The sequence below is a fragment of the Rhinolophus ferrumequinum genome, chromosome 3 (genome assembly GCF_004115265.2).
Source record: "Rhinolophus ferrumequinum isolate MPI-CBG mRhiFer1 chromosome 3, mRhiFer1_v1.p, whole genome shotgun sequence".
NCBI lineage: Eukaryota > Metazoa > Chordata > Mammalia > Chiroptera > Rhinolophidae > Rhinolophus > Rhinolophus ferrumequinum.
The window spans coordinates 76,485,805-76,499,126 of NC_046286.1; the positions used below are offsets into that span (position 1 = coordinate 76,485,805).

General features: G+C 34.9%; 1 protein-coding gene across 5 annotated transcripts in view; it reads right to left on the reverse strand.

Moving 5' to 3' along the window:
* PTPRK (protein tyrosine phosphatase receptor type K) overlaps window positions 1-13,322 on the reverse strand; it is a 505,641-nt gene that overhangs the window by 378,585 nt on the left and 113,734 nt on the right. For all 5 annotated transcript variants that reach the window (XM_033098859.1, XM_033098824.1, XM_033098848.1 and 2 more), the window contains exon 2: window positions 6,361-6,483. In XM_033098859.1, the coding sequence (XP_032954750.1) occupies window positions 6,361-6,483 (123 nt within the window). The remainder of the gene's footprint in view (window positions 1-6,360; window positions 6,484-13,322) is intronic.

Here is a 13,322-nt window from a genome sequence, read left to right on the forward strand (position 1 = left end):
CATGGAGGAAACCCTGACGTGCAGAAGCAATTCCAAACAACAGCAAGGCTCAGATTCCATTCCATGTGAAGCTTAAGAGACAGTCATTTAAAGCTTTTAAATTTTGAAAAGAAATAGAATTTCCTATGAAGCAGTAGAAAATCATTGTGAATTAAATGTAAATATAGCTGGTTATACAGTGCATTTAAATATCCATGACCAAGTCAAGGAAAAAGCAGGATGATACTGTGTCAAGAGTAATTCTGACATCAAACGGACAGACGTAAATTCAAATCCCATTCTTGGGAAGGCTTTAAGGAAGTTGCTCACTCTATTTGCCTCTAAAATGTCACTAATTTTGTAGGTTTCATGTGAGGATTGAAAAATATATATCATGTCCCTGGTATAGTAAAACTCAGTAAATGAGCCACAGAAGTCATAGCTAATCGTAGCAAGTACCTTAATCTCAGAGACGTTTATCTATAAGTGTTGAGTGTGCACCAAAACATTGTTTTCAAACTGTCCCTTGGAGTCTTACATCTCTAGATGCTTAACAGCTGTGTTAGTGAACTGATGTTACGCCATTATCTTACTCTTCCCCTTCTCTCCTCCTTGTCTCGCTTTGTTTTCTCCACTAACACCCATCTCTCAGTTGCCTTAGGACAACTGCACAGGTTCACACTTATACTCTCTGGCCATATTAACACACACTTATACTCTCTGGCCATATTAACAGACAATGATAACTGGATGACAAAAAGAAAATAAACCAATATTTTGGCCTGATTTGCTCTGTCTTCTAACACAAACAAAACTAGGCATAACACTGCATTGCAACTCAGTGTCTCTTTACCAACACTATATGCACATAACTTTATTCTACCACTTTCTGCCATGGTTGCCTCTGGTAGATTTTCTGTGAAATAATTACATTAGTTCAGATGTGTAAGATCTTGGCAGCTATGACCTTGTAGAAACCTGTTTTATATTGTCAATAATACGGTGATGGAAATATTATACAAAATGATCCACTCATTTTAATGAGTAATTAAGGTTCCCAGAGAGGTTGACTATGGGTAAGAAATGGTAAGTTAGCAGAAAAACTCCCTTGAAATGTCCCCTCAGGGGTATTAAAATGTGATACATTGCACATATAATATTGTTTAATACATTATGACTAAGTCTTCTCTTATAAAACTAGGACACCAGTATCATTACTTAGAAAACTTAGCTAAAATAGCATAACCTATAAAAAATATTATATGAATCATGTGGACAACAATGTTTTATTTGATTTTCAGTATATCACAGTATCAGAAGAAAGCCAGGCACAAAATCATGTGACTCAGGTACACTCCCTATTGAATACATAAACACATTTAGTCTCTCCAAATAAATATTTGAAGAAGGCAAGCCTATTTTAACAACCTGGCTAATAACTCATGTTTAAACTCTGAGATGAAAAAATAAATAAATAAATAAGAGACATAGTTCTAAAAGTAACATTTTAAAATAAAGGAAGATTTCTTAACCTGTTAAAAAGTCAAAGCAGTTATAATTACAGTAGAAGATAAATGTATTGAGATGTCAATCATAATCCCTACTCTCAGATCTAGGACAGAACGTACGGTAAATGGTCAAATGAATTTGTTTCATGAGGGCATAAGTATAAAAGAATGTCTGACAAACAAGGTCATAAACACATGTAATTGAGATAAAAAAAAACAATTTCTAGTTCTATGCAACATCTCTCTTTCTCTGTGGCTTTGTTTGTTTATATACCAGACTTCTGAGAAGACTGAATTAATTTGATGAGAGAGACAAAGAGAAAGAGAGAGAGAGAGAGAGAGAGAGAGAGAGAGAGACTAAAAAGGAGTTCATTCCTGGTAGTATAAATAACATTTAAAATTATGTCCAAAATAAATAGGTGAAATCATTTATGAGGCAAAAGCTAAATATTAATAATTATGTGATGGTGTTCTAATTACATTAAAATATGAACTGAATATAATGCTTGGGGAACTGGGTATTTTTTTGTTCAATTATCTAGGAAGAGAAAGAAAATTATATTTTGGTTTAACCCCTAACTAAAATATATTAGACCTCATTACATAAGTTGACATTTTTACCTAAGTAAAATAGTGTCTTAGGAAATCAAAAATGAAAAATATGGTTTATGCTCATAAGGACCTGATAGTTTAGTGAAAAGAAGGGCATAAATGATATTATAATAGCTACAATTGAAATACATACAAAGTACACTGCAGAGCATATTTGGATATGAGGCTACAAGAAATATGTATATGAGCTCCAAGCCAATCAGGAAAATCTTCCCAAACCAGATGAAATTTAGCTAGACATAGTAAAAATGGGTAAGTTTGGTGGATGGACAAGTGGACAGACAACTGTCTATGCCGAGAGAGGAGAACATACAAAAACCCAGAGATGTCAAAAAATACAGTATCTTTGAGTGGGAGGAAGGGGCCCAAGTTGGTGGGGAAAAGGGTTTGAGTCCATTTGAGGTCTCCTATTACATATCTTTTATTCTAATCCATAACTTTTTTTAATTATTAGTTTAGTTCCCATAGCATCCCAGTAAGCACTGGTTTTATTCCACTTTATTTTTTATCAATTTTTATAAACAAATAAGATACACATAGAAAAGTACACAACTCACACAAATGTATAGCTCAGTTTGAGCATACATGTGCAAATACAACCCAGATCAAAAAATAGAATACTGTTAGCATCCAGAAGCTACCTTCACCTTCTAAGCATTAACCATCTGCCACCCGACAGCCCCTTCTGCAGACAAACAATAGCCTGGTTTCTAATACTGATTAGTTTTGCCTTTTTGAAATTCATATAAATGAAATACAGTACATATCCTTTTGTGTCTAGTTTCTTTCCCTCAAGATTATGTTTGTGAAATTCACCCATATTATACACAGTAATAGTTTGTTCACTTACAATATATTCCATTATATGCATATATCACTATTTATTTATCCATTGCACTATTGATAGACATTTGGATTATTTCCCATTTGGGACTTATGCATATTGGTGCTGTAAACATACTTGTACCTATAGTTTGTAGAACAAGTGTACTCATTTCTGCTGGGCTTATACTAGAGAATGGGTTTGCTGGATCATTAGTTTGAACAAAGTGGTTGTACAGATTTAGACTCAGACCAGTACTAGATGAGAGCTTCATTTGCTCCATTCTCTCACCCACACTTGAAATTTTGATCTTCATCTGCTGAGTGTGTAGTCATTTCTCGTTGTGGTTTTAATTTGCTTGTCCTTGATGACTGAGTTGAATATAGGCCACATTTGCGTATGTTTTTTGGCTATTAGGATATACTCATTGTTTTGCATGCTATTTTAAACATACTTAGCAGGCCTTTCAGCCACCAGCATTGTTACTTGACAAAGATAAGTGTTGGGAGGGAGGAACTGCTGAAGAACAGTCAATGGCATTATGTCTTCAAACAAGGACAAATTATTTTCTTGTTTCTCTATTCTTTTCTTCTACTCATCTTCATCGTTCTTTTATTCTAATCTATTTATTGACCCTGACTTTCCTCTTTCCTCCTATTTTTCCACTCCAAAAAAGTCCATAAAATGAAGTCAATTAACAATGCCCAAGTACTTTATAGAGTTCAGTAGTTCAACAAGTTGCATTAGAGACCCTGCCTTCTTACTTTAGGATTGTCACATATTTGAGGTTTATTTTTGTTCATAAATGAGAAAAGTAAGCATGTCTGACAATTTATTTGAAAACAAATGGATCACTCATTAAATTTTAATAGGATAAATCTAAATGTCTCTTTTCCAATTTATGAACAGATAATATTCAGTGAGCATTTTAAAGGAATATCAGAAGGAAAATGGGGGGAAAAAACAGTACATGTTTTGTAAAAAGATACCAGTAAAGAAGAATATACACATGGGTGCTTTCCTTCACCTTCTATGAGGACTAAACACAAGTTACATTTGGCAAAAATAAAGTAGCCATGACCTTTTTCCCTCCTCTGCATGATTAATTACTTAATGTTCTATTAATTGGAAGATGTGGCTGAATTTCAAACACTTTCATTTTCTGTGCGTATCATCCAGCACTGTAACCACCGATTAAGCTGTTCATCAAAGGTGAACCAACAAGGTCATCTGAGCAGCATCTCTCCAGCTACTCATTATCCATCTTCAATGGTAATTAACATCGCAACATTTCCATAAATCAACATCTTTCTGATTATTCTTTGATGATAAACAGTCAAACTGTGTGCATCCCAGCCCACCCCTTTTAATTTTATATAAAATATTCGTTCTAAATATACCACAGAAAAAAACTCAGGTGAAATATTACAAGAATTTCTTCAATTAACATGTACCAGAAAAATAAGGTTATGTAACTTTGAAAGAAAGATACAAACTGATACACAAAACAAATGAGTCTGCTGACAACACAGGGGTCAAAAACATAAGAAGCAAAGGGTATCAGCCACCTAGTACCAACTTATTCTTCTGGCAAGAAAATTATGGCTCAGTTCAGCTTCACAAATAACCATTTGCCTGCTCAGCCATGGAAAAGTGAAAATTTAGAATAGAAAGCAGATTTACTTCACCCTACTCTCAAAGAACACATCACCAGGCAGACCAATTTAAAAAAGCTTTCCAAAGGATATATTTAGTATATTAATTTATAAATCATACCTTGGAAATGTAACGTTTAGGTTATGTTGACTTTGTGTACTTGTGGTGTTGTTTATTGTTGATACTTTTACTTTATATATATATATATATATATATATATATATATATATCATATTATTTAGCAACTTCAAGGTGGTACTGATAAAGATTATTTTAAAATAATCATAATAAAAATACTGAAAATATGCTTTAAAACTAAAATTATTAGTAATAGGCAATCAGCCCATGAATTATGTATGATTATATATTATAGTAGATAATTGTATATTATTATATAGTATACTAATATAGTACATTGTTAATTATTATATTGTTTTGTGGGAGTCCAGAAAAAAATCACCCCCAAGATGTGCCTCTGATGTACGCAGATTATTTTGAGCTAAAGGCAACTTTAGACTCTTTTGACAAATCTATAGGGCAAGACAAACTTCTATTTACTAAGAATCTGCTCTTCTTATAATCCTGCAATGAATGACCCTTTGAAGGCCCCAAGGCAACTTACCTCAGCCCTAGCTCAGAATGGCTTATATATCCATGTTCCTTTCTATTTCGGAACCTCTCCATGCATGTGGAGTCTCTGATTTTCTCATGCATGTGGGATTCCCGTACATATGTAAATATTAAATTTGGTTATTTTGTCTTGCTAATCTGTCTGGTGTCTATTTAATTATTACAACAGCCAGAAGAAACTTGAGGGTAAATTTATTCCTCCCCTAGAGTATATTATATACACACGATTGTATATAATGCATAATTTATACCACAGTTGTTTATTTCTAAATATTGGAAGGAAAACAGTTTTCTCCTTTAGTCCATTATTTTAAAATTCCTGTTTGCGTTTTGAATTTGTATGACTAATAAGCATTGTTAAATATATACACACAGGGCTTGGAATTAGTTGCAAATTAATATGTAGAATTGAAGGCACAAATATTAGTCTGACAGTATATAAAATGATGCGTACATATTGATATCCTGTGTTAGTTAAGAGAAAAACAATTCAAACTGGCTTCAGGAATAAGGAAATATTTAACTTCACAAAATCAAAAACAAAGGATTTAACAAGGTCAGGGTAAAGAATATACAGGACTCAGTCCTGTTTTTCCACAATTCACTCAGAAAAGACCTTCTCTCTTTGAGAATCTGATTAGCAGGCCGCCTTTCCTCAGAGCCATGGGCATGCTCCTGACCACAGGGATAGTGAGATAAGCTTTCTCCCCTGGAGTAAAAGTCCTTCCCTTCAGTCTGACTGGATCAAACCTGCATAGGTACTAAGTGACCTGATCCCACATTTCAGATTATTTTGAAAAGATTTTGTTTATCTTCACGTTACTTATTTATTTTTTTAATTTCTTGGTTTTATTTCCATTTGGCTTTTTTATAAAATATGAGGAGGAAAGCAAAAAAAGAACACTAATATTTTTCCAAAGTCAGAGATAACAAAGATATATATATATATAATGAGCACTCTTGAAGAACAATAGGATTAAAGAAAGTTATGAAGGGAAAATCAAGGAATATATTAAGGCTCTCATAGATGTGGTCGAGTAGCTTGACCATAGTAGTTTATTGTTAACAAAGTATTGTGTTAACCTAAACTAAGAAAATGGTACCTATTCCAAAGTGACTCCGCCAACACGGGGTACATAGAATGGGTCTTACCTTGAGGCATCTCAGGCGGCAGGTAATGAGGTTCTTGAGCACTAACATGGACCCACTCAAAGTCATCATACAGATCCTGGTGGTAGTCACAGGCCCCTGGACCGTCATCAAAAGTGCAGCCACCTAGAGGGGAAGAGAAGAACTGCCATTACATTCTAAACGGACATTAAAAATGGAGCATGTGTTGGAGAAGGAAAGGGTAGACTGAAATATGTAATGTGGTACTCATAACTTTAATAATAAATGGCCCTCCTTTTTATCACTATTCTTGCTAAATTTTCACATGAAGTTAAATTTCTATCAGTAGTTTCCGTGTGAATAAAAAACTGGTTGGAGCCTCAGAAGGAAGACTGAAGCACAGATTTTAAAATATTACAAATAATAAGGGATACATGCATAGTGAGGCTTTCCTGAAATTTACAAGCCACACAATCTAAATAGTTTTTAACAACTTTAGTAGAGATAGAAGGAGGAAAGAAAAGAGTGAAAATGGTCTTCTTCCATAATGCAAGTTCAAAACGGTGGTTAACATTTAAGTCTTATCAAGTTCCTTGGTTTAAAAGAACACTTTCAAATCTACTTATAATAGCAAATAAAACAAATAAAGCTTTACAGGGTGTAAAGTGTTTGAGGTCAGTAACACACTCTTCAATACTTTATTTAGATTACTATCATACACAATTATGACTTGATAGGAGGGGAAAAACTGAAGCATAAAACTGATCAGATTAGACTATAATCACTCTTACCACTTCCACTTTATTTAATAACCTCTTTTAAAAAAAAAAAGTGGAGGTGGCATTTCCCCTTTACATCAGTCATTTTTCCTGGCTTTATTTTCAGGGGCAATTTTATGGCAGAGGTAGAAAATTACTTTTGTTTCTCAGCCTACATATATGCAGGCACGCACAACTCAACATATTTAGTTTATTCAAATCATGGAAATAAGAAATAGCCTTTATGTCTAATCTTGAAAGAAAATGGATTACAACTAACGAAAATCCAGCAGCGGATTTAATGAGAAAAACCAATACCCTGTCTCCTTTCAAGTAGCTTATTTGTTTAGTTTCCACGGGGAATCTTTGTAAAGAAACTCAGTGAATTCTGTGACCAAACAACAGGCTAGGGGGTGGTAAACTTCAGTCATAAATTCTTCTCTGTAAACAAGGAATTCATTTTCTTCATCAAAAGTCTGTCAATTTGAATATGGAAAAAAAAGTTATATTCCTCACCAATGACAGAAAGCAGCTAGCATCACAGGCGAAGGAGAGGTCAGAGATGTCCAGATGACACCATAGCCTTAACAACCTTTTTCAAAAGCAGACTATGTAGGTGGGTATTCTTGAATCACTCATGTGAGTACATGAATCCTTTAAAATCACCAAACTTCAGCAGCTCGAAAGCTTAATACTCTCCTTTTAAAATGCCTAAAATAGCCTCTCTATCAATGCTCTCATAAAAAAAATGATGTATTTTTAATTTAAAATTTATCAATGAAAAGGGGTTGGTAGGAAATGGATCTCACATAGCAAGGGAAACATTTTTCTCAAAATATAATTTGCAATAAACCCTAAAATGACTTACTGCTTTGCAACACATGCCTTCAGGGCCTCCAGTTGCCCTTTATAATAGTGTGAGTGCCCTCAGTATATAAATTTAAACTACCAGTGGAATCCACATTGGCTCATTTGGAAGACAAATGGCCTTAATTGTTGTCCTTCAGAGCCACTGTTAATTTTAGACTCCAAGACTCTGATTAGCAATAACAACTGTAGTAGTTTTATGAAATAAGTGGGTCAGCCCCTACTCTCTTCTGCACATCACTGCCCTATCAGTCAAGAGTCTTGGGAATAGTTATTGGTCCACTTGACTTGAGTGTGAAGAACATTTTTAAAAGGTGATTTTTAATTTTACAGTTTAAAATAAATTCTAATCTAAGAGAAACCATATATCTATTTACCACATATACAGCATATAAATAAATCTTTGGTAAAAGGTTTTCAAAACTCTTTTTGTATTTTGTATTTCAAGGTTAAGGACTGATAGTCTTCTGTACAAATGTTCTTGAGTTCAAGACATCTTTATATACAGTATTATAATCTATTTAAAAGAGAAGTATCTTAGCAAGTTTCTAATTCATACATAAAAACATAACTCATGAATATACAGTTTCACTGAGTTAGATGGAAGAACAAAAGGACACAATACTGAAATGATGTTCTAGAAATTTAGTTAGCAGAGGGGATGAAAAACGAGCAAGGAAACATCTTACATTTTCAGTGTTTTATTTGATATTGGTGATAAGACTGCAGCGAGTAGCTGCAAATCATGTCAGAAAAATGGTGACAGCAAGCTTCTGGACTCTTAGAGGAAAATTACTTCTGAAGAGCCATTTCACAGATTGCTAATTCCTCTATGCCAACCAATCAGCTAAGGGCCACATCTATCACTGCAATGGTCTGCCTCCACTGGCACAAGCCACTTAGGAGGCTTTGCAAGCTATTTACCTAACAATAAAAAATCAGGCTAATTTGGACTTGCCAGAATTTTTTTCCACTCCTGAGCTGCTCACTGAAAGGACTGGTACTAAGAAATAGTAAGTGTCCCCTTCCCCCAAAAAGTATTCTAACCCCAAAACTAAACATCTAGCATTTAGAGAGATTTCTTTTTCTTTACTTCTAACTTTTTTATTTATTTATTTTTTTAAGTGTGTCTTTCCCGGACCCATCAGCTAGCTCCAAGTCAAGTAGTTGTTTCAGTCTAGTTGTGGAGGGCACGTCTCACAGTGGCCCATGTGGGGATCGAATCGGCAACCCTGATCTTAAGAAGGCCGCGCTCTAACCACCTGAGCTAACCGGCTGCCCCTGGAGAGATTCTTGAGTGCTTGCTTACTTAAACACCTGGTGGTATGAGTGAGTATGGAAATAGAGACCCTTTCTGTAGAATCATGAAAGAATGAATATTAAACTCAAGTCCTTTCTGCAGTCAAGCATTTCAATAAAATGCAGGGTCAGGTTGACTGAGAACAAAGTTGAGCTGCAGAAAAGTACAGGGTCAGTAGATCCCTAGACAGCTCTGAACATTTTGTGAAGGAGTCTTTTAAAAGATATTGTACTAGGATCTTGCACATTCTCCCCTCCTGGACACCTATGCTGTCTTAATTTTTCGACTGAGGATAATAGCAAGAAACATACAGAATCATCTTTCACGGTTCTTTGCTGTTTATAAAAAACAAACTTAATTTAGCTAAAGATACAGATATTTTTTTCTTAAATTGTTTGGAATATACAGAGTTTTAAAAAGAACAAAGTCTTGGACAAAATATGTTGGCAAACATAATACCCTTAGCCCAGTTGATTTATGACCCTCAAAAATGAACAAATTCATTTTTTCCAATTGTGAATTAAGCTGTGATACACAGATTTGCTTGTGTAAGTGATCAACAACTTTGGAATGTTCTTTCTTCCATTAAAGACACAAAGAAAGACTAATAATACATGTCACAACAGGACACATGCAATACTGAAATAAACTAACTTTGAATAGGCTATCTTTATCTAGGCTAATCAGAAACCATAATATAAGTTTACTGGTATAATCCTCAAAACCCATTACAAAGAAGCCAATACATCTCTCTCTCTCTCTCTCTCTCTCTCTCTCTCTCTCTCTCTCTCTCTCTCTCTCTCTCTCTCTCTCTCTCTCTCTCTCTCTCTCTCTCTCTCTCTCTCTCTCTCTCTCTCACACACACACACACAATCAAAAGAACAACAACAGAAAAAACTTATTACTGTTCAAAAGAACAAAAAAGGAACTTACTACTGAATATCTTAAATGTAATTTCATTTATAATCTGAGCTAATATAGTCTATTCCCAGAAAAGCAGACTACTGGAAAAAGTATAAAAATTGATGCTTTTAAATAAAGTTCATATATCATCTGAAATCTACTGGGATATCCATATATATTTTTTTTTCCTTTCAATTTTACACTTCTGGGAATACTGAAGGTACAAAATAAGAATTGACGTATTGTGATCAATGTTTATGTAGTTTTACATCAGCTCTAAGGATAAGCAACACTTTTTCTCAATTTAATTTTTTTCTCAAAAAAAAAAAAAATTCCAGTATTGAAATTCAAATAGGAAAAAATACCCAAGTAGGTGCAAAGAACAAATGCCTTCAAGGTCATCAGTATGAGTCACTGGTCATAATACATCACTTTGGTTCAATAGCAAAGAGGATCTACTGAAGAAAAATAAGAAAATTTATAAGAATTCCTTAAAAGATAATCATTTAAAGTCCAGAAAAAAATCCTTTGCCCTGCTTGTAGTTAATTAGTATGTGAAAGTATTAGTTGAGCTTAGCTCCTTCATAAAGAAAAGGAATTGGAAACACATTTGTGGAAGTCTGAACCTATAATTATTGATATATACAAATGTATCTTAATGATGAGAGAAGAACTCATTTCAAACACACCCATAAATTATCTAACTGTTCATTCCTAGAGTTCCATTTCCAGCTAAGAATATATGTTTAATATATATAATCCAAGATTATTTGGCTTGTAAGATTTCTATCGAAAATGTCTGTGATTCAAAGCAAATGCTATACTCCAACTGACTGAATAGCCTTCCTTTAATAAGATGGAATTAACCAGAATGGAAGAAGTCCAATTTCACTTGCATCTTTGCAGAGACACAATATTAAATCTCTTAAACTTCAATTAATAAGACAAGAAATTTTAAGGAACTGGCACACACCACCACTTAGGTGGTAGAAGAGAGACTGTTTCTAGACGCAGAATGGAACAATGGCAAAGTACATACATAGCTTTGCTGTTTTATTGCTTTGAACTCCAAAGTAATAATAGCTACATACAGAAGTATGAGGATTAGTGATAATACTTGTAAAGCCTCTAACACTCACCAAGTTTGTTTTTAAAGCACTCTTCTTTTTTATCATGTTCCATTATTTACAGTTTATTCTGTATATATGCTATATACACATGTACCTTATGTACATATTTAACAGCTAAATGAGAAAGAAACTTGTGGTTTCCATATAATTTACCCAGAAAGACTAAATAGAATTTCCAAAAAGGCATAAAGGCAAGATTACCATCTTTTCCATAACCAGTTTTCCCTGAACACTCATCAGATATTCTTTCAGTTAGGAAACACCTTCCTTAAATCAGAGGTCAGCAAATTTTATCTACAGAAAGCCAGTTAATAAATATTTTAGGTGTTATAGACCATACCATTTCTGATGCAACTAGATAATTGTGTCATTATAACAAGAAACAAGCCACAGAGAATACGTATCTAACAAATGGGTACGGCTGTATTCAAATTAAACTTTTATTTACAAACACAGGTGGCAGGCTGGTTTTGGCCAGTGGGCCATAGTTCACCTACCCCCGACTTAGATCACACTGATCTTAAGGATTCTGCAAATCATAGGTAATACAGTCTAGTTAAAAACTTACAAGCAAGGATCTTTGATGTCTACATCACCTCCTCATTACTCAATTTTCTTTCCTTTACATCAACATGAGAAGTAATGGGCCACAGCCAGGAAATTGAACTAGAAATGGACTCTGAATGACAGTACTACGTCTGAAACCAAATCAAATTGTCTGGCTGGGCAGAGGTATAAATCAAAAGTGAGATTACGAGAGAGCTAAAGACATTTTTAAGATCCTTTAGTTTGGGCTTCAAACTTTGAAGACCATAAAGGGTGATACATTTAAAATTGTGACCCAGAATATACATGCATCCGTGCATGCAAATATCTATATACAGTAGTGTGAACACACAAATATATTAATTCACTCACACTGGAAGAGGTCACTGAGGGGACTTGACCACCGGTTGACCCACGAGCTGGACCCAGGCAATTGGATCCCCTCCCATGACCTTGGAATGTACTTTCCACCCACTGACATAGCCTTGAGAGAGAAATGTGTTCTTGACATCATCTGGATGTTATTTGTGACTGAACCTTGTTAAGGCCTCTATATAAACTTTTAAGAATCTGGTGGGCGGGTGCGGAGATCTATTTGTCTTGCAACCGCCCCTGATAAGCCTCATAAGTTCCCTTGCTTATTAAACCTGTCACCTACCAATCTGGAGTGGTCTCCCTCTTTCTTAGCTCTTTCCTTGCCCTCCACATAAAGCGGCCAGTTTCAAATTTCACCCAGGAAACAACTGTGAACCAACAATTCAATCATTTATTATCTTCTACAATGGGTCACTAGTCCGGTGCTCTTTCTATAACTGGAATAAAATGAAGAATTAGTTGTGTGCATCAGAGAAGTAGATGATGATGATGATGACGATGACGATGATGATAAACAGGCCAGCATCCTCTGTCTCAAAGAAATATAAGCAGATGTTCCTCATGGGAGGGAACCCAGAAGACAGGTGTGAGCAATCCACGTCTCTGGACCTAACTTTCAGGCCTCAGGCACAAGTTGAAGTCCAAATCTAGGCCCATGAGACCTGGTCAGCCCTGATGGTATTTGTATGTGACTTCATCCAACCTCATTATGGAGCTAATGGATGATTACATGCCAAACAGCCATAGAAATGACTTCACAGATGAAAAGAGGTTTATTAAAATATACAAGGAACTATGAAAAGTACCTCATACTAGAAAAAATAAAAATTGCTCAGGGCCACAGAGCAAGAAAGTACCCGAGCCAGGATCCGAACCCAAGCACAAGGGTTCTTTACTCTGAACCACTACACTAAACAGCTCCACAAAATCAGACATTTTCAGAATTATCCAGTACAGCTCCTTCCAATGGGCATTACCTCAAACTATTACTGAACACAAAGAACATTCTCCATCCCCGCCATGCAATGGTGTGCTGGTGCTGCGTCCTTGGGGATAAAATGTAGTACATTTTGCATCACATCACATGGCAAAGTCTCTCAGGATTGATGCCACACATAAGAAAGG